General features: G+C 49.3%; 3 protein-coding genes across 10 annotated transcripts; 1 reads left to right on the top strand and 2 right to left on the bottom strand.

Annotated features, from left to right (window-relative positions):
• Nucleotides 1-833: 833 nt before the first annotated feature.
• Nucleotides 834-6,865, bottom strand: LOC114784949 (dual specificity phosphatase DUPD1). 5 transcript variants are annotated; one of them, XR_003748968.1, is made up of 7 exons: nucleotides 6,703-6,865; nucleotides 4,682-4,819; nucleotides 3,731-3,948; nucleotides 3,076-3,277; nucleotides 1,909-2,078; nucleotides 1,707-1,839; nucleotides 834-1,380 (listed from the first exon to the last, which is right to left on the bottom strand). XR_003748968.1 is itself a non-coding variant. In XM_028970854.1 (5 exons), exons 2-4 carry the CDS (start codon nucleotides 4,801-4,803, stop codon nucleotides 3,093-3,095), a joined length of 525 nt encoding a protein of 174 aa, XP_028826687.1. In that variant the 5' UTR covers nucleotides 4,804-4,819; nucleotides 6,703-6,865; the 3' UTR covers nucleotides 834-2,078; nucleotides 3,076-3,092. The 5 variants fall into 5 exon arrangements, 2 of the variants coding, with proteins under 2 accessions (XP_028826687.1, XP_028826688.1); XR_003748969.1 differs by having other exon boundaries at nucleotides 834-1,839; nucleotides 6,707-6,865; XR_003748967.1 differs by having other exon boundaries at nucleotides 834-1,839.
• A 154-nt stretch (nucleotides 6,866-7,019) lies between these two features.
• On the bottom strand, nucleotides 7,020-9,759 carry LOC114784948 (dual specificity protein phosphatase 13-like). The gene is made up of 3 exons (XM_028970852.1): nucleotides 8,786-9,759; nucleotides 8,189-8,406; nucleotides 7,020-7,434 (listed from the first exon to the last, which is right to left on the bottom strand). Exons 1-3 carry the CDS (start codon nucleotides 8,911-8,913, stop codon nucleotides 7,223-7,225), a joined length of 558 nt encoding a protein of 185 aa, XP_028826685.1. The 5' UTR covers nucleotides 8,914-9,759; the 3' UTR covers nucleotides 7,020-7,222.
• Nucleotides 9,432-17,009, top strand: LOC114784946 (sphingomyelin synthase-related protein 1-like). 4 transcript variants are annotated; one of them, XM_028970847.1, is made up of 6 exons: nucleotides 9,432-9,553; nucleotides 11,847-12,422; nucleotides 13,591-13,686; nucleotides 14,628-14,745; nucleotides 14,831-14,981; nucleotides 15,870-17,009. In XM_028970847.1, exons 1-6 carry the CDS (start codon nucleotides 9,447-9,449, stop codon nucleotides 16,172-16,174), a joined length of 1,353 nt encoding a protein of 450 aa, XP_028826680.1. In that variant the 5' UTR covers nucleotides 9,432-9,446; the 3' UTR covers nucleotides 16,175-17,009. The 4 variants fall into 4 exon arrangements, with proteins under 4 accessions (XP_028826680.1, XP_028826681.1, XP_028826682.1 ...); XM_028970848.1 differs by lacking the exon at nucleotides 9,432-9,553 and adding an exon at nucleotides 10,266-10,429; XM_028970849.1 differs by lacking the exon at nucleotides 9,432-9,553 and adding an exon at nucleotides 10,640-11,090.
• The last annotated feature ends 380 nt before the right edge of the window (nucleotides 17,010-17,389 follow it).

The raw sequence follows: 17,389 nt of genomic DNA on the forward strand, positions 1-17,389 counted from the left end.
CCCGATCTCCGCGCAAACGTCGCGGTGATTATCCGCCGAACCCTTCATCAATCCGGTCGGTGAAAAGGGCCGCTTTTCATCCCCTCCACCTCCCTCTCATCCTTCACTTCTGCAGTCATCCGGCCCGACGGAGAAATCCTTAAACCTGTGATATCCCATTCCTTTCATTACGGCCCCGGAGGGCCGGGCCCCCGTCGGCGCCGCCGGCGGCCGTTTCATCTCCCTTCAAAGACCGACGCTCGGCGAGGCAGATTCGTGGGCAGGATGGATGTTGTACTGACAGCTCCTGGTGTGAGATCTTCATGGGTTAGGAAGCCGTCGCCGTGGCGAGCGCGACCTCCGCCGTCCGGTGACCTCCGTAAAATCAGAGATTTTTCAGTCTAGATTGTAAAAGGTTCTGAACACACTGGGCTCTGTTCTTCAAACTGGTTTTGAAGTTGAGCTTTTTGCGGTCTTGGTCTCGATGGGATTAAGAAAAAAGGAGAGAATGAGCGCGTCCTCACATCATCATCATTATTTATTACGTGCCTCAATTTTTTATTTATTTTTTTCTCTCCCCCCAAAAACGATTTCTCAACGGACTCACAAGTCAGAAAGGAAACGTCCACAAATATTCTGCTGTATCGCCTTGACTGACAGCTCAGATTCAAACTTTATTTGTCACGTACACAGTCATACATGGTACGATATGCAGTGAGATGCTTTAGCGACTGTACAGACCACAGTATTGCAAATATTGCAAGTATACAGTGAACCAAAATGCAAATATATTGCAAACATAACCAAATATTACACTTTTATGTCTTTAACATAAAATATGTGTATATGTGGTAGGGTGAAGGTGTGCAAATGAGTGAAGTCAAAGTAAAAAGTAAAACAAGGATTCTGGAAGGATCGAGTCCATTCAGGTGGGACAATGTCTGCGTGGACCAGGCACCATGAAAAGTCAGATCTTTGACTGGTTCTGCGTTCCTCGTCGTCAAACTATGAGGGAAAAACTCCTGAATCTGACAAAGAATGTCGTGTATGCGCGCTCAGTACAGGCTTCTTTTTTTTTTTTGTTGTTGCAAGCAGCTACATCACTATCCTTTGTTTAGACACTAACTGTAGATCAGTGAACCAGCACTTTCTTACTAATGTTAATTTGATTAATTCACTACGACAAAATGTATTTAAGAGTGTCAGTGACTACTTGAGAGCCAGATGTCCATTGTCTTTAATTCAAAGCAAGGGATCATTTCACAGCCATATATTCATATCTTACCCGCGTTCTCTGTTCTGGGTATAAGAGACTTTACATCTCTTTCCCTTCACAAGGTCCTCAGCCCTCCTCTCCTGTAACCATCTTATTTTCAACAAGGCCTCCGAACTATGACAAATCTGGGAGATTTTAAATGGGAGAAATGTACAAGATAATTGAGAAGATAACGGGAATTTGACATCTTCCTTGGAATGATTTTAACTTCACATGTGCAAACATCATTAGGAAATAATTCCACACCAAGATAACTACTGAGCGGTACGTGTCTTGATTTTACAGATTCCGAGTGCGCCTTTAACTTTACACTAGCAAACAAATCGCCCCCGACTCATTTATGGGTCTCCAAACTATGAAATAACGTGCATGAAGTTATCTAGTCCATTTAACAAATGCGTAAAAAACAGTGAGCATTGCTGTGGTGGCAGCATTTCACACTTTTACTAACGTTCTTTAAAACCGAACAGTCGGCCGTTCCAGGGCAGCGTCCAATCAGTGGAGTTGGGCCTCCCGGAGCGCCAGCCCCTCCCCGATCATGAGGTAGACCGAGCAACCAAGACCCGACCTGCCAGTGCACACAGCTACGGTGTGGAAACGAACAATTAGCACGATGGGTCTTCTCACATGAAGATGCGTACAGAGGAACTGACCTTTTGGGGAGATTCCTTCATGGATGAACTCTGCAGTTGGGAGGAAGGAGGTCAAAGTCCTTGTTGTATGGTGCTTCTGCTCTGCAGTACTGGACCTCCATGTCTGAGGAGAACCCAGGTCCGAGAACCCAGTCTGCTTGCTGGTTATTTTTGTTGGTTTGTAATTATTTCTGAAGACCAGAAGATTAACTTTTAATGGTGTTTTCAGAATTGATGTTTTAAAAAAAAAAAAAAAAGTCTCTATGTAGGTCAAAATCTGGCAAGCAGTGTTTTTTTTTGACAAAAATGTAAAAAAAAAAGTGCTGAAACCATCTGATAAATATTTTACCACCATGAACACTCGTCATACTTTAAATGAGTTTTGGGTACCACTCCTGGACAAGTCAGTTTTTAACACCCCCCTCAACCCACCACCCCCCCCCCCCCCCCCCCCCCCCCCCCCCCCCCCCCCCCCCCCAACCCTGATTGCAACGTCCTGCCTCATGTCTTCCTCCGGTGTTCCCCCTCCCCTTCTTTGCTTTTAATGTGCCTTGTTCTAGTAATACTTTCGCTGATCAGAACTGAAGAACATTTGCGAGATTCACTGTCTTGTATAGAACAACAAAAAATGCACTTTCTATCTAGCTTTTGCTAGTGGGCCAGCCTTTGGCTGGCGGTTCTTCTGAAGAAGATGGAGAAGTTCCGAGGTGCTGGGCTTTTTGTTCGAATCCACCATTCTCTGCATCATTCTTTTAAAATACATTTGGTGCGGTGTTTTAGTATCACCAATAAACTCACCAATAAGACTTAGTTAAACCTTGTTCGCTAATGCAACCTGACCTCTGACCTCTAAAAAGGCTGTGTAGCCGCTCGTGTTAGTTCTGCACAAAGGTCGTTTTCGGCCACTTCACCCGTCCTCCTTTTCTCCCTTCCTGCTTTCCTGGGCACTCGTGCTGTGCCCTTGCCAGCGGAAGAGTTATTTTTGGACGGTGCGTCCCTCGTTGGCTGTCAGATAATTATAGATTGCTGTGAGAGTCACAAAATCACGTCCAGGCGCCGGGAGGACTGGCTGAGGAGCGTCTGGTGCAGTGAAGCCGTAATGAGATAATTGTACTTTATAGTGGTAGGAGCTCATAAAGAAATTGTTTTATTGTTCTGGTTTTACTGTGAATTAAAAGTAATAACAACCTTGCAGTATATCCATATCAGTGGAGTTTCTGGTCGAGGTGGCGGAGCTGCTCCAGAAATCCGTCGTTGGGGCAGATGTTCCGGTTCACCGCCACGGCCTTGATGGCGTCCACCAGGGTCACGCCCTCATGAAGCATCAGGTAGGCCAGGACCAGCGTGGACGAGCGGCTGAGGCCCATCGCGCAGTGGACCAGCACCTTACCTGTCAACAGAAAGGTCAAGGGTCAAACTGTGTACTCCGCAATTCATGACACGCACAGTTCCTGGCATCCGGCTGAACAAGAGAGGGAAGTGTAACGTTTCTCAGTAATAAATCCGTCTGAGCAGGTCAGCTGAGGTCTCAGCTCAGCCCTCCGCCTCAAACATCAGCTTCCGCACGACCCCGTCCAGCCTGGTTCTTACCATACACACTTTTAAAGGTTCGAAAAGAACGGAAATTTGAGAATTTGTGGATGTTTACGGGCAATTTTCATGGCCGAACTGATCAACATAGACCCAGTTTCAAACTAAATTATAATCACAATACTATATAATATTATCAATATAAATAAGTGGGGGAACAAACTGAGAGTTGAATGGAGTGTCTGTCTTTTCCTTCAGGTTGACTATTCCAATAAAATGCTTGCAGGTGTCCTTCCATGACGTGGGTAAATACCTCCGCCGTCCACGCAGCTCTTGATGAAATCGGCCGCTGAGTGGAAGAAGGGGCTCATGTCGAACGAGGGCGCGTCACAGGCCTCCACGCCGTGGTACGTGATGTCGGTGTCACCGTAGAACTCGGCTCCCGTGTTGACGTTGTACTTGCCGTGCGCGGCGTTCAGGACGTGGCTGATTCCGTTACTCTGCAGTGCCCGCTTGTCTTTAGCGGCGTACCTGCCCAGGTAACACAACCTCACCCAGTTACTGATGGAAAATCCCCATGTCTGAACATCTCAAGACGGCAGAAGAAGAAATATTAGTGTTATTGTACCTTTACATTTTATATACTAATTTTTAAAAATTTTCTTTTCATTTTTACACATGAATAAATGTTAAATGTATGTTACAGTACAGGCCAAAATTGTGGACACCCCTTCTCATTCAACGTGTTTTCTTTATGTTCATGACCATTTACATTTTATGTACTTAACAAAAAAAGATTAACATGTTTTATATTCTAGTTTCTTTGCTCTGATTCCTGCTTTACACACTCTTGGCATTCTCTCGATGAGCTTCAAGAGGTCGTCACCTGAAATGCTTCTCCAACAGTCTTGAAGGAGTTCCCAGAGGTGTTTAGCACTTGTTGGTCCAGCTCACCCCAAACCATCTGGACTGGGTTCAGGTCCGGTGACTGTGGAGGTCAGGTCTCCACTTTTTGTTAAGTACAGAACTCCACATGTGTTCATTCATAGTTTTGGTGCCTTCAGTGAGAATCTACCAACGTAAATAGTCATGAAAATAAAGAAAACACGTTGAATGAGAAGGTGTCCAGACTTGGACTGTATGTAGTGGTGGCTTGGTGGTTAAGGAAGTGCCGTCCCCACACACTTTTTTTTTTTTTTTTTTTTTTTTTTTTTTTTTTTTTAAACGTGAATATTAAAATGGAATATTATTCCAACGCTCTCACATGTCTCCAATGTAGATGCGGGGCCAGACCTCGTCCATGTGCTCGCGTCCCACCTTCTTCACCCACAGCAGTCTCTGCAGCTCGCAGGCTGGCGGGGTTTTGTAGGGACCTTCGTCACTCATCTCTGTGCATCTCCGACTGCAGGCAACAGGTCATTTAATTTAGACACAGTGTCCATCAGTCCCAAACCCAAAAAAACCCTTCCAACTTGTTCAATCACAACAATTCAGACCGACCTTCCTTAAAAGTACATCGTGAAGAGTTGCAAACCTGAGTTTTAACTGACGACAGTGGTGGCCTGGCGGATAAGGAAGTGGACTCATAATCAGAAGGTTGCGGGTTCAAATGACAAAATAATCACTTCTGCTTCACTTTCAAGATGACCTATGTTAGAAATGTCACACGTTTCATAATTTACAGTTTGAAAAAGGGTTCATGTCAACTTTACTACCCACAGTCCTCTCTCTCTTTCTACCATCAGCTGTTTATGAATTATAGCCCCGCAGCATCTTGGTTCCTTCTGCGCCGGAGCAGGGACCCGAGATCTTCTCCTCTCCCGAGACATTGTGCAGGGGCTGCTGCTCTCGTCACATTTCCTGAGGCGACGCCCTCTTCTCGTCCCCGTTTCCTCCCTGTCCTTCCCTCCCACTTCCTGTTCTGTGTGCACCTTCGCAGTCCTCTTATAAGACATCTCAACCAGTTTAAATCGTCTCTGGAACTGCATTACATCTGGTCATGTACCATCTGTCTTTAAAACAGCAAGGGTTCTTCTAATTCTAAAGAATCCCACGGCTGATCCTGCAGACATCAACAACTACCGACCAGTGTCTCTTCTCTTGTTTCTTTCTAAGGCCCTTGAGCGCTGTGTCCTAGATCCCAACCAGTCTGGCTGTAGAGCAGGTCATTCTACTGAGACGGCCCTTCTGGCTGTTTCTGAGAAGCTACATGGGGCCAGATCAGCAAAACTCTCATCTGTTCTTACTCTCCACGACCTCTCTGCAGCATTTGACACAGTTAACCACAAGACTCTCCTGTCTGTCCTGAAGAGGCTTGGAATTTGGGGCTCAGCATGGCAGTGGCTTGCTTCCTACCTTGATGAGCGGTCTTAACAAGTGACTTGGAAAGGATCAAGACCTGCTTCACACAGACTCTCCACTGGTGTCCCTCAGGCCTCAATACTCGGTCCCCTCCTTTTCTCCCTCTACACAAGATCACTTGGTGAGGCCATTTCCTAACATTGGTTATCCTACCACTTCTATGCTGACAAAACTCATCTTCTCGTTTCCTCCCTCAGATGTACATGCTTCCTCCAAGATCTCTGCATTTCATCTTGGCTGGCAGCCCATCATCTACATTTACATTTACAGCATTTACCAGACGCCCTTATCCAGAGCGACTTACAATCAGTAGTTACAGGGACAGCCCCCCCCTTGGAGACATTCAGGGTTAAGTGTCCTGCTCAGGGACACGATGGTAGTAAGTGGGGTTTGAACCTGTGTCTTCTGGTTCATAGGTGAGTGTGTTACCCCTAGGCTACTACCACCCCCACCAAAACCAAACTAATATAGATTCCAGCAGATTCTTCACCACATCAGGATCTTGCTATCTATGAGGAAGACACTCTTCTAGACTCTTCTGTCTTGTCCCCTAGGAAGTGGAATGAACTTCCCCTCGAGGTCAGAACAGCTCAGTCACTGAGCACCTTCACACGGCAGCTCAAGACCTTCCTCTTTAGAGAAGATTTAGATGAACTTGTAACCTTCTTCTTGTCTGACTTCTGTATAGAAACTAGAACAGAGTGAATAAAAAGATTGTATTCATAGTTGGGGGTCCTGGTGAACCAGAACTGACCACTTCGTCCATGGTGACATGGAAGCACGTTGTAAGTCGCTCTGGATACGGCCGTCTGGTAAATGGCGTAAAATGTAAATTATGGGCAATGAGTTCTTCCAGATATCAACATTACAGTTATTGGTAACAAACAGAACCGAACCCTCCTAGACTCCTGAACACACGCTCACCTGCCTTAGAACGCTGCTTGTGGAGATGTGGCAGTTAGCGGAACGTTCCTCTGGAACGTTCCCTCTGGTTCAACCCGTCGGCCACTGGCTGCAGGGCGTTTTTTGCGTCTTCGTGAGTGAATAAAAGCGGCTGCAGTTGACGTCCGGCCCTCTCGCGGGCTGCGCTGCGCTGCGCTGCATGCCACATGTCCCAAAATAGCCGACCTCATTCTTAAGGAGCCCAGTTTAGAAATAAGGCCGCAGCTTTTTTTAATGTGCTCCTCGTCGACTTTTACTCAACATATTCATACGCGTTGTGTACTTTCTCATTCCGTGATTAATCTCAGACACGACTCGCATGTTTTCTTTTTATTTGATTTCTTTGGTCCACAGTGAATCTAGTAATAACAAAATAAGCACTCGTATGATAAAGTATAAACTGGCAATTTTGAAAGTGGCTGGGTGTGTGTGTGTGTGTGTCCCAGACACCCGGTCATGGGCAAAACCAGGTGCCAGTTCGTTACAGCATGTCCGTCCGGCCTCACAGGATGGAGCACGTCTTCCGCTTGGTCTTCAGCTGAAGGTCGAGGTCCAGCAGCAGAGCCAGGAAGTTCCTGTTTGGGTAGATGGCTCTCTTCTTAATGACTTTCTGAATGGCGTAGCGCAGGGGCATGTGGTGGTAGAGCATCAGATAGGCCAGCACAAGGGTGGATGAACGGCTCATTCCCATGATGCAGTGCACCAGAACCTTCCCTGAAGTGGAGAGGACAGTCATCTTGTTAATGACAGGCAACATGGACGGGCTCCAGGATGGAAATACTCTATCCCAATGGGGTCTGCATGCGGCCCAGACCATCTCCTTCAAATGAATCCCCAACGGACCTTTCATGTTCAGAAATATATACTGTATATACAGTACAGGCCACAAGTTTTGGACACCTTCTCATTTAATGTTTTCTTTATCTTCATGACCATTTATGTTGGTAGATTCTCACTAAAGGCATCAAAACTATGAATTAACACATGTGGAGTTCTGTACTTAACAAAAAGTGGAGACCTGACCTCCACAGTCACCGGACCTGAACCCAATCCAGATGGTTTGGGGTGAGCTGGACCAACAAGTGCTAAACACCTCTGGGAACTCCTTCAAGACTGTTGGAGAAGCATTTCAGGTGACGACCTCTTGAAGCTCATCGAGAGAATGCCAAGAGTGTGTAAAGCAGTAACCAGAGCAAAGAAACTAGAATATAAAACATGTTTTCACTTATTTCACTTATTTTTTTGTTAAGTACAGAACTCCACATGTGTTAATTCATAGTTTTGATGCCTTCAGTGAGTATCTACCAACGTAAATGGTCATGAAGATAAAGAAAACACATCGAATGAGAAGGTGTCCAAACGTTTTGCCTCTACTGTATGTACAGACAAGAGTGGGTAGGTGCATTATGGGGAAAAAGGAAGTAGCTGGAAACATCAATACACTTTCTGTTTGTTTAATTGGACTCACCGTCAGACGACTTCAGTGCTTTGTGGATGAAGTCAGCCGCCGGTCTGAAGTAGACGTCCAGGTCGAAGTAGGTGGAGTCTTCTGCTGGAATGCCGCAGTACACAAAGCTGTTGCCATAGAAACGCTGGTCCCCTATGCTGCCGCGCTTTGAGTGGGCCGCGTTTAGAATGTGAGTGATGCCCAGCTTCTGCAGGGCCGTCCTGTTCTGGGCAATTCCCCTTATAGAAGACAAAAAGGAAAGTTAGGGACTCATTATCATTATTATTTGTTACTGTTAGTTTATTCAATTTATCCGTGTTTGTGTCTGGTTTCTATTTATTGTTATTTACTTTTTTCTTTTTAATCACTGCCATAATGTTCAAGTAAAACGGATTATTTTTGTTGTTACTTGTAGTACTGTTTGTATTTGTATTGGATATTCATGTTTTTGACATTTAATATTCACATTTACAGGTTCAAAATTACATTAAAAAAAAAAAAAAAAACATCAGAATTAGACATAAAATGATTGCATGCGTTATAATCCGTACTGCACTCAGACCCTGTACTCGACCGTTACTGTACTTACAACTGTAAGTACGTCAACACGACACTCACACGTTTCCTATGTAGATATTGGGCCAGACTTCATCTATCTGGTGCAGATCCAGTTTGCAGGAATCCAGGACTTTCTCCAGGTCCTTGACGGACAGGTACTCCTTCCTGGGGTCCTTGTGAGCGGCCATGTCCCCGCTTGTTGTATTTGGCGGGCGGGGCAGCGCTGTACCGCGCCGTGCTGATCAGTCTCGACAGGTGTTTGTTTACAGCCGCTGGCCAGTTACCCGATTTAGTGGCCGGCTGGAACGCGATTACCCCAGCATGTGGCCGCTCTCACAGGGCCACCGTCCCTCTGCGGCCCCCAGGAGCTTCTCCATGTCCTCGGCAGTAGAACATTTGATGCAGAAATGAATTACGCTTCTTTACATTTAACGCCCTGCTGTTCTGAGCCGCAATCCCAAAGCAAACATGAGGCCTGCGAGTCTCAAATTCCTACATGCAGAGCATTAGACCAACATGATGGACCCCAGGGTCCAGAGAGGCGGGATTTCTTCATTCTAATCTCATGAATTAAACATACTGACAGAACGAAGGGACCAGTGGATGGTGGCTTTTCCTCGTTTTCCTTTTCCATTGTGTCTTGGCGAGGTCTGAGTGAGGCAAAAACAGCAGGTGCGTCCCTGATCTAAAACCGGATTTTGCTCTGGGGCGGGGAGCAGCCATGCTTAGCGGTGTCTATTCTACAACATGCTCGACTCAACACATTTCCACCAGCAATTCAGCACTTAGACCCGTCACAATGCATCGGCCCATGCCGGACGAATGCGGGTGAGACTTTGTTCTGATTTCACCAGTCATTACCATTAGCAATGCACTAAAATGAGCTTTTATCTTGCTAAAACCCGAGATCTAAATTCTACAAATTACGTGTTTTGCATAACTGACTTTACTTGTTTTAAATGAACTGGTTTGGAAGATATTTGTTCTTAATAATGTACAGTACAGGTCAAAATTTGGACACACCTTCTCGTTCAATGTGTTTATCTTCATGACCATTTACATTGGTAGATTCTCACTGAAGGCATCAAAACTATGAATGAACACATGTGGAGTTCTGTACTTAACAAAAAGTGGAGACCTGACCTCCACAGTCACCGGACCTGAACCCAGTCCAGATGGTTTGGGGTGAGCTGGACCAACAAGTGCTAAACACCTCTGGGAACTCCTTCAAGACTGTCGGAGAAGCATTTCAGGTGACGACCTCTTGAAGCTCATCGAGAGAATACCAAGAGTGTGTAAAGCAGTAATCAGAGCAAAGAAACTAGAATATAAAACATGTTTTCACTTATTTCACCTTTTTTTTGTTAAGTACAGAACTCCACATGTGTTCATTCATAGTTTTGATGCCTTCAGTGAGAATCTACCAACGTAAATGGTCGTGAAGATAAAGAAAACGCGTTGAATGAGAAGTTGTCCACACTTTTGGCCCGTACTGTATATATAGTTTTTGCTGTAATATCCCAGCCGTGGCCGCCAGGTGTCAGTGTCGCGAGTCTCCGCAGGCCGCGGGGCCCGGACGCTCCGCTTGTCCTGAGCGCGGCCACGGCGCGATGGTTCCCGCTAGACGCGGCGGCGGCGGCGACGCCGAACAGAATCCCGACATAAAGCCGCACCGGGCGACCGCTGGCCACGCATGAGGCTCAGGTGAGGCTCCCCGCGGCTTAACCAGCTAAACGCGTGAAACATTTCCAGCGTTTACCAGACGCCCTTATCCAGAGCGACTTACAGTCAGTAGTGACAGGGACAGTCCCCCCCTGGAGACACTCAGGGTTAAGTGTCCTGCTCAGGGACACGATGGTAGTAAGTGGGGTTTGAACCCGGGTCTTCTGGTTTGTAGTAGAGTGTGTTACCCCACTAGGCTACTACCCTGATAGGGACGTGTTTGTCTCTATGGCGCCTGCGCGGCGGTTTAGATGTCGAACGGAGCCGATTCGTTCACACGAACGATTCATTAACCTCGTCAGCCTTGAACGCGACGTCGGGCGACGTCGCCCCCGCTGCGAATCCTGGGAAATGTAACGCGGGGCCGCGGACGGTCCGAACCAAGAACCGACTCACCGCGGCCAGCAACGACGGCGTCCGACGAATCACGACACGGTGACGTACCGAGACGCGCCTCGTAATTACACCGATTATAACAGCAGGAACACCCCCGTCACCATCATCATCATCATCATGTTCTAATCGCGGGACTTTCCTCTCCGCGTCGAAAGGAGCGCGGACGTGTCGTTCCCTGGTCGTCGTGTGACCTCACCGTCCTGGAACCTACGTGCGTTCTGACCCTGTTGGACATTTAGTGGATCTTGTGAGTATGGACATGTCCGTTGTTGCCTGGCGAGTAACACACTCGCCTGTGAACCAGTAGTCCCGGGTTCAAACCCCACTTACTACCATCGTGTCCCCGAGCAAGACACGTAACCCTGAGTGTCTCCAGGGGGGGACTGTCCCTGTAACTACTGACTGTAAATGTTGTTGGTGTCGGTTCTTCCCAACGGTGAGGCACGGGGTCCGGCTTCCAGCTTCCTGGGGTCCGATGATACCGCTGTTTTAGAAGTAAAATATGAAGATGTCTTATAAAAGGACACTCTGTCGTGTTGACGTAGGGACACTCGGGGTTGTCCTGCTCAGGGACACGATGGTGGTAAGTGGGGTTCGAACCCAGGTCTTCTGGTTCATAGGCGAGTGTGTTACCCACTAGGCTACAACCACCCACCTGTGTTGACGTAGGGACACTCGGGGTTGTCCTGCTCAGGGACACGATGGTGGTAAGTGGGGTTCGAACCCGGAGCCGCGCAACATCGGTTTATCCGGCGCTCCCTCCGGGCCGTGCTAGCTTGTGCATTAACGTCCTGCGTACGCGTAACGGAGGGGACAGTTCCCCGTCCCACACGATCCCACGAGCATTATACTTGCGTATTGTAGAGGCGTGTCGGTTGCGTTGATAAGCTCGTATCTCTGAGGATGATGAAATGGAACTTGCTGTCTGACACAAAGTCCACCGGCAGCCCGACTCTCCATCGCCGCACCACGTTCATGCCGCGTCTTCTGTGTGTTTGGACAGTCGGAGTGAATGGGACATGGCCGGTTCCCAGTTAAGCGTCCGCCGCTGGACCACCAAGCACGTGGCCAAGTGGCTGAGGGACGAGGGCTTCTGCGACTACGTGGACCTCCTGTGCAACAAGCACCGCCTGGACGGCACCAGCCTGCTGACGCTCGGCGAGTACGACCTGCGGTCCCCGCCGCTGGAGCTGAAGGTGCTCGGGGACATCAAGCGTCTCATGGTGTCCCTCCGGAAGCTGCAGAAGCAGAATGCGGACGTGCTGGAGGAGCTGGGCCTCTCGTTCGACGGACACCCGCCGCTGCCCGGGGGCGGGGCCGACTGGCTCTGTAACGGCGACCCGGGGAGGGACTGTGACGCTGTGGGGAACGGGTCCGGAATGGACCAGTACCACCAGTACACCAACGGCAAGTACAAGCAGCACGCCCGGCGCCTGGACCCCGAGTACTGGAAGACGGTGGTGAGCTCCGTCTACGTGGTGTTCGTCTTCGGCTTCACCTCCTTCGTCATGGTGATCGTGCACGAGAGGGTGCCGGACATGCGCACCTATCCGCCCCTGCCGGACATCTTCCTGGACAGGTGAGCATAACCCCGCCCTCAGCCTCGTAAGTGTAACCTTGCCCTGTCTGTGAGTAACCCCGCCCTGCACTTAGCTCCTGTGTCTAGATGTAACCACACCCTTCACTCGGTGTTTGTCCATGTGTAACGCCACCTTCACTTACGTGGTGTCCTTGTGTAACCCTACCGCCACTCTCTCTGCACACTGTGTGGAACCCCGCCCACCCTACATGTCTGGATATAACCCTGCCCCACCCTCTCCATGTGTGTGTGAAACCCTGCTCCATCTAGACATCTCTATGTAACCGCGCCCCCACCTGCTATACGCGTGTATATGTAACCCCGCCCACCAGCATCTCAGCATGTCCCTGTCTAACCGCACCTCACACTCTACACGTGTATATTTAACTCTGCCCGCCAGCATCTCAACACGTCCCTGTGCAACCACGCCCCCACACTACACGTGTATCTGTAACCCCGCCCCCAACATCTCAACACGTCCCTGTGCAACCACGCCCCCACACTACACATGTATCTGTAACCCCGCCCCCACCCTCTCTACATGTACCTGTGCAACCACGCCCCCACAGTCCACACGTGTATCTGTAACCCGGCCCCACCCTCTCTACATGTACCTGTGCAACCACACCCCCACACTACACATGTATCTGTAACCCCGCCCCCACTCTCTCTACACGTCTGTGTGGAACCCCGCCCACCCTACATGTCTGGATATAACCCTGCCCCACCCTCTCCATGTGTATGTGAAACCCTGCTCCATCTAGACATCTTTATATAACCGTGCCCCCACCTGCTATACACGTGTATCTGTAACCCCGCCCCCCCAACATCTCTACACGTCCCTGTGTAACCACGCCCCCACCATTACTATACATCTGTGTAACCCTGCCCCTCTCTTCACATGGTTAACCCCACCCTTCTGCGTAACTCTCTCTGTAACCCCGCCCCCAGACGCTCTACACATCTATATGTAATCCCGCCCCACACATCCTGTGGATCCCACCCCCTCCCATTCTTATACCCCAACTCCAATAGTCCTTGCCTCGCCGCCATCCTGTCCACAAGTCTGGCTTCGTGTAGCCCCGCCCCACGTGTGGTCGAGACCAGGCAGCGTCCTCACCGAATGTCTCCGACGATTAAACTCCAGGGCCGCCCCTCTCTCCCACAGCGTTCCCAGAATCCCGTGGGCTTTCGCCATGGCCGAGGCGTGCGGCGTCATCCTGTGCAACATTTGGCTGCTGGTGCTGCTCCTCCACAGACACAGGTAAACAGGGTCACCAGGGTCACCAGGGTCACAGCAGTGGATTAAGGGCCAGAGGTGAAGGGGTGACGTTCACAGGTAAACAGGGTCACCAGGGTCACCAGGGCCACAGCAGTGGATTAAGGGCCCGAGGTGAAGGGGTGACGTTCACAGGTAAACAGGGTCACCAGGGTCACAGCAGTGGATTAAGGGCCAGAGGTGAAGGGGTGACGTTCACTGGTAAACAGGGTCACCAGGGTCACAGCAGTGGATTAAGGGCCAGAGATGAAGGGGTGACGTTCACAGGTAAACAGGGTCACCAGGGTCACAGCAGTGGATTAAGGGCCGGAGGTGAAGGGGTGACGTTCACAGGTAAACAGGGTCACCAGGGTCACAGCAGTGGATTAAGGGCCGGAGGTTGAAGGGGTGACGGTCACCAGGGTCACCAGGGCCACAGCAGTGGATTAAGGGCCAGAGGTCAAAGGAAGCCGTTAAAACCACCACGATTGTTCCATATAACGTTTTTAACACCCACAACATTTAAATTTACGGCGTTTACCAGACGTCCTTATCCAGAGCGACTTAGTCAGTAGTTACAGGGACAGTCCCCCCCTGGAGACACTCAGGGTTAAGTGTCCTGCTCAGGGACACGATGGTAGTAAGTGGGGTTTGAACCTGGGTCTTCTGGTTCACAGGCGAGCGTGTTACCCGCTAGGCTACTACCGCCCCGGAATGATGCTAAGGGTCAGTATTTGTGGTCCTCTGCCGTTATTTCGGTGAAATGGCGTCCTCGCTGTTTGGAAAGTTCTTGTCCCGCTGGGAGAGGGCAGCAGGACACTTGGATCTCGCATTGTTGAGTAACTTCCTGAGGTTCAGCTGTTGCCGTCTGGACCGCAGACGTGACCTTTGGCCTCGGTTCGTGCGGACGTCCAGAGCAGAGCCCTGAAGGACGTTTTCTCCCGCAGGTCCATCCTGCTGCGCCGGCTGTGCAGCCTGATGGGGACGGTCTTCATGCTGCGCTGCATCACCATGTTCGTCACCTCGCTCTCCGTGCCGGGGCAGCACCTGCAGTGTTCCGGGAAGGTACCTCCTCCACGTACATTTAACGCAGGAAGCCCGGCCCGCTGTCCTTCTGAAGGACGCCTGACCGTCTGTCCTCCTCTTCCAGACCTACGGGGACATGTGGTCCAAGCTGCAGCGCGCCGTGGCCATCTGGAGCGGCTTCGGCATGACCCTCACCGGCGTGCAGACCTGCGGAGACTACATGTTCAGCGGCCACACCGTGGTCCTCACCATGCTCAACTTCTTCGTCACCGAATGTGAATGTCCCCGCCGATGATTATGAGGATCGTTTTAGATTAAACTTTTCAGATTGCTGCAAATCCGCCACTCATTTTGTAACCAGGACGCGGGGACGTTTCTTCTCGCCGAATTATGCAACCGAAGAGGAATTATTGCTGTTTTAAAACCCTGAGCCGGTTCCCGTGGAACGAAGCGTGGTGCCGGTCCAGTAGCTACAGTGTAAAAAGTGAAAGTGATTGTCATTGTGATGCACAGCACGCGGTGCACACAGTGAAATGTGTCCTCTGCATTTAACCATCACCCTGAGTGAGCAGTGGGCGGCCATGACAGGCGCCCGGGGAGCAGTGTGTGGGGACGATACTTTGCTCAGTGGCACCTTGGCGGATCTGATTACGGGGCCGCTTCCTTAACCGCTAGGCCACTACTGACCCGCTGCTATATGGACGAAATTGTAAAAAATTAAAAAGTGCACCAGAAGAAAGCGTACGAAGAAACGGGAGAAGAACGTAAAGTGGCAGGTGGCAAGTAGAAAGACAACAGGGACTAAAAGGAGGGACCAAGCGTTTTCTATTACGACGTAGTGGGCGTGGCCTGTGACGTATCATCAGTCTAGTGTAAGGGTAGCAGCCCCGTAATCAGAAGGTTGCCGGTTCGAATCCCGATCCGCCAAGGTGCCGTTGAGCAAAGCACCGTCCCCACACACTGCTCCCCGGGCGCCTGTCATGGCCGCCCACTGCTCACTCAGGGTGATGGGATAAATGCAGAGGACAAATTTCACTGTGCTGTGTTTCACAATGACAATCACCTCACTTTCTTTCATACTTTCGGTTCCCCGTAGTGGGAATGAGTTCTCGTCCTCTGGTTGTGGAACCTGTATGTTGACAGCCCGCTTGTTTTGCCCGCAGACACCCCGAGGAGCTGGAACTTCATCCACACCCTCTCCTGGGTGCTGAACCTGTTCGGCATCTTCTTCATCCTGGCCGCGCACGAACACTACTCCATCGACGTCTTCATCGCGTTCTACATCACCACCAGACTCTTCCTCTACTACCACACCCTGGCCAACACCCGCGCCTACCAGCAGAGCCGCCGGGCGCGCATCTGGTTCCCCATGTTCTCCTTCTTCGAGTGCAACGTGAACGGGCCCGTCCCCAACGAGTACGGCTGGCCCTTCTCCAAACCGGCCTTCCTCAGGAGGCTGATCGGCTAGAACCCGGCGACACCTTCACTAGACCCTTCACTTGCCATAAGACGGACTGAGAACGCCGAGCGCGGAGTCTTCTCTCTTTGGGATGGTCGTTAGAAAGGGGACGTGCATGCGTTTATTACTTCCCTCTTCTCCCGACAGCTTGCTCAGCCGCAGACCGTACCAGTATTAGCGTATCGAGGGCCTTTTTACTGTACAGTAGCATCTCATGGACCCGGCACCGGCCTCCGGTTCGCCGCACCTCGTCCGAAACGCGTCAAAGCAGGGACCCAGTTGCCAAGAGACAAAGAAATCCCGTTCTGCGGACCTGCTGAGCCGCGTTCCTGCTGCTTTATAGTTTTACCAACGTGTCTGAAGGCCGAACGACGCCAAACAGCGGAATGAAAGCGGCGAGTCGTTGTCTTAATGGTCATTCTGTTTGCCAATGACGTTTGATTCGAGTGGCACAGTGTTCTTTTAACTTGTAATAACTTTGTTGTGCTGCTGCTGCTGCTGTCGTCTCACATTTCCGGGCGTGGTCGTCGTGTTTACACTGTACAGGTAGATTCTATTCTGCTGGATCCCGTCTGGGTTTTTGTAAGAAGCGAATCCTTTGCTATCGTAACCCTTTTGCTGTCTTTTAACTGTTTTAATAGTGATGTCTGGTACTAGTTTATTGCGGGGCAGGATTCGGGTTTGTTGTAGAATTTACCTTTATAATGTATAAAGTAGCAATAACTAAGCTAACCTCTTCTGGTTATCGTTTGTATTGTAGGTCTCTAATGTATTAAAAAAAAAAACGGAATATCTGCCATTATCAAACCGTTTCCGAATGAATAAAAGTATGTTTGACCATCAAGCTGATCTCCTCCAATGAATACAAAGTAAAAATGTAAATATTATTTCAGTCAAACGTCATCATTAAACCTGAACATGTGCATCAGCCTACATTCTTTTATGGGTTTTTGTTGTTAATGTTCAGAAGAAATCAACTGAGCCCATGGAAATCTGTAAGGGAACAGAATAATTGTACTTGTCCAGACAGAGATTTTAATAATTCGACAACGATCGCGTAAAAAAAAAAGGAAATTATTCATTCATTGTGTATATTTGATGAACATAGTTAATGGTGAGGAAAAACTGAAAAACACTTTCGGTTAGCAAACAATTTAAAAAAGAACATTTTTAAAAGTGTGTATGTATATATACACGCACACGCAGCTATAAAAACGAAGTGTT

The sequence above is a fragment of the Denticeps clupeoides genome, chromosome 2 (genome assembly GCF_900700375.1).
Source record: "Denticeps clupeoides chromosome 2, fDenClu1.1, whole genome shotgun sequence".
Classification (NCBI taxonomy): Eukaryota; Metazoa; Chordata; class Actinopteri; order Clupeiformes; family Denticipitidae; genus Denticeps; species Denticeps clupeoides.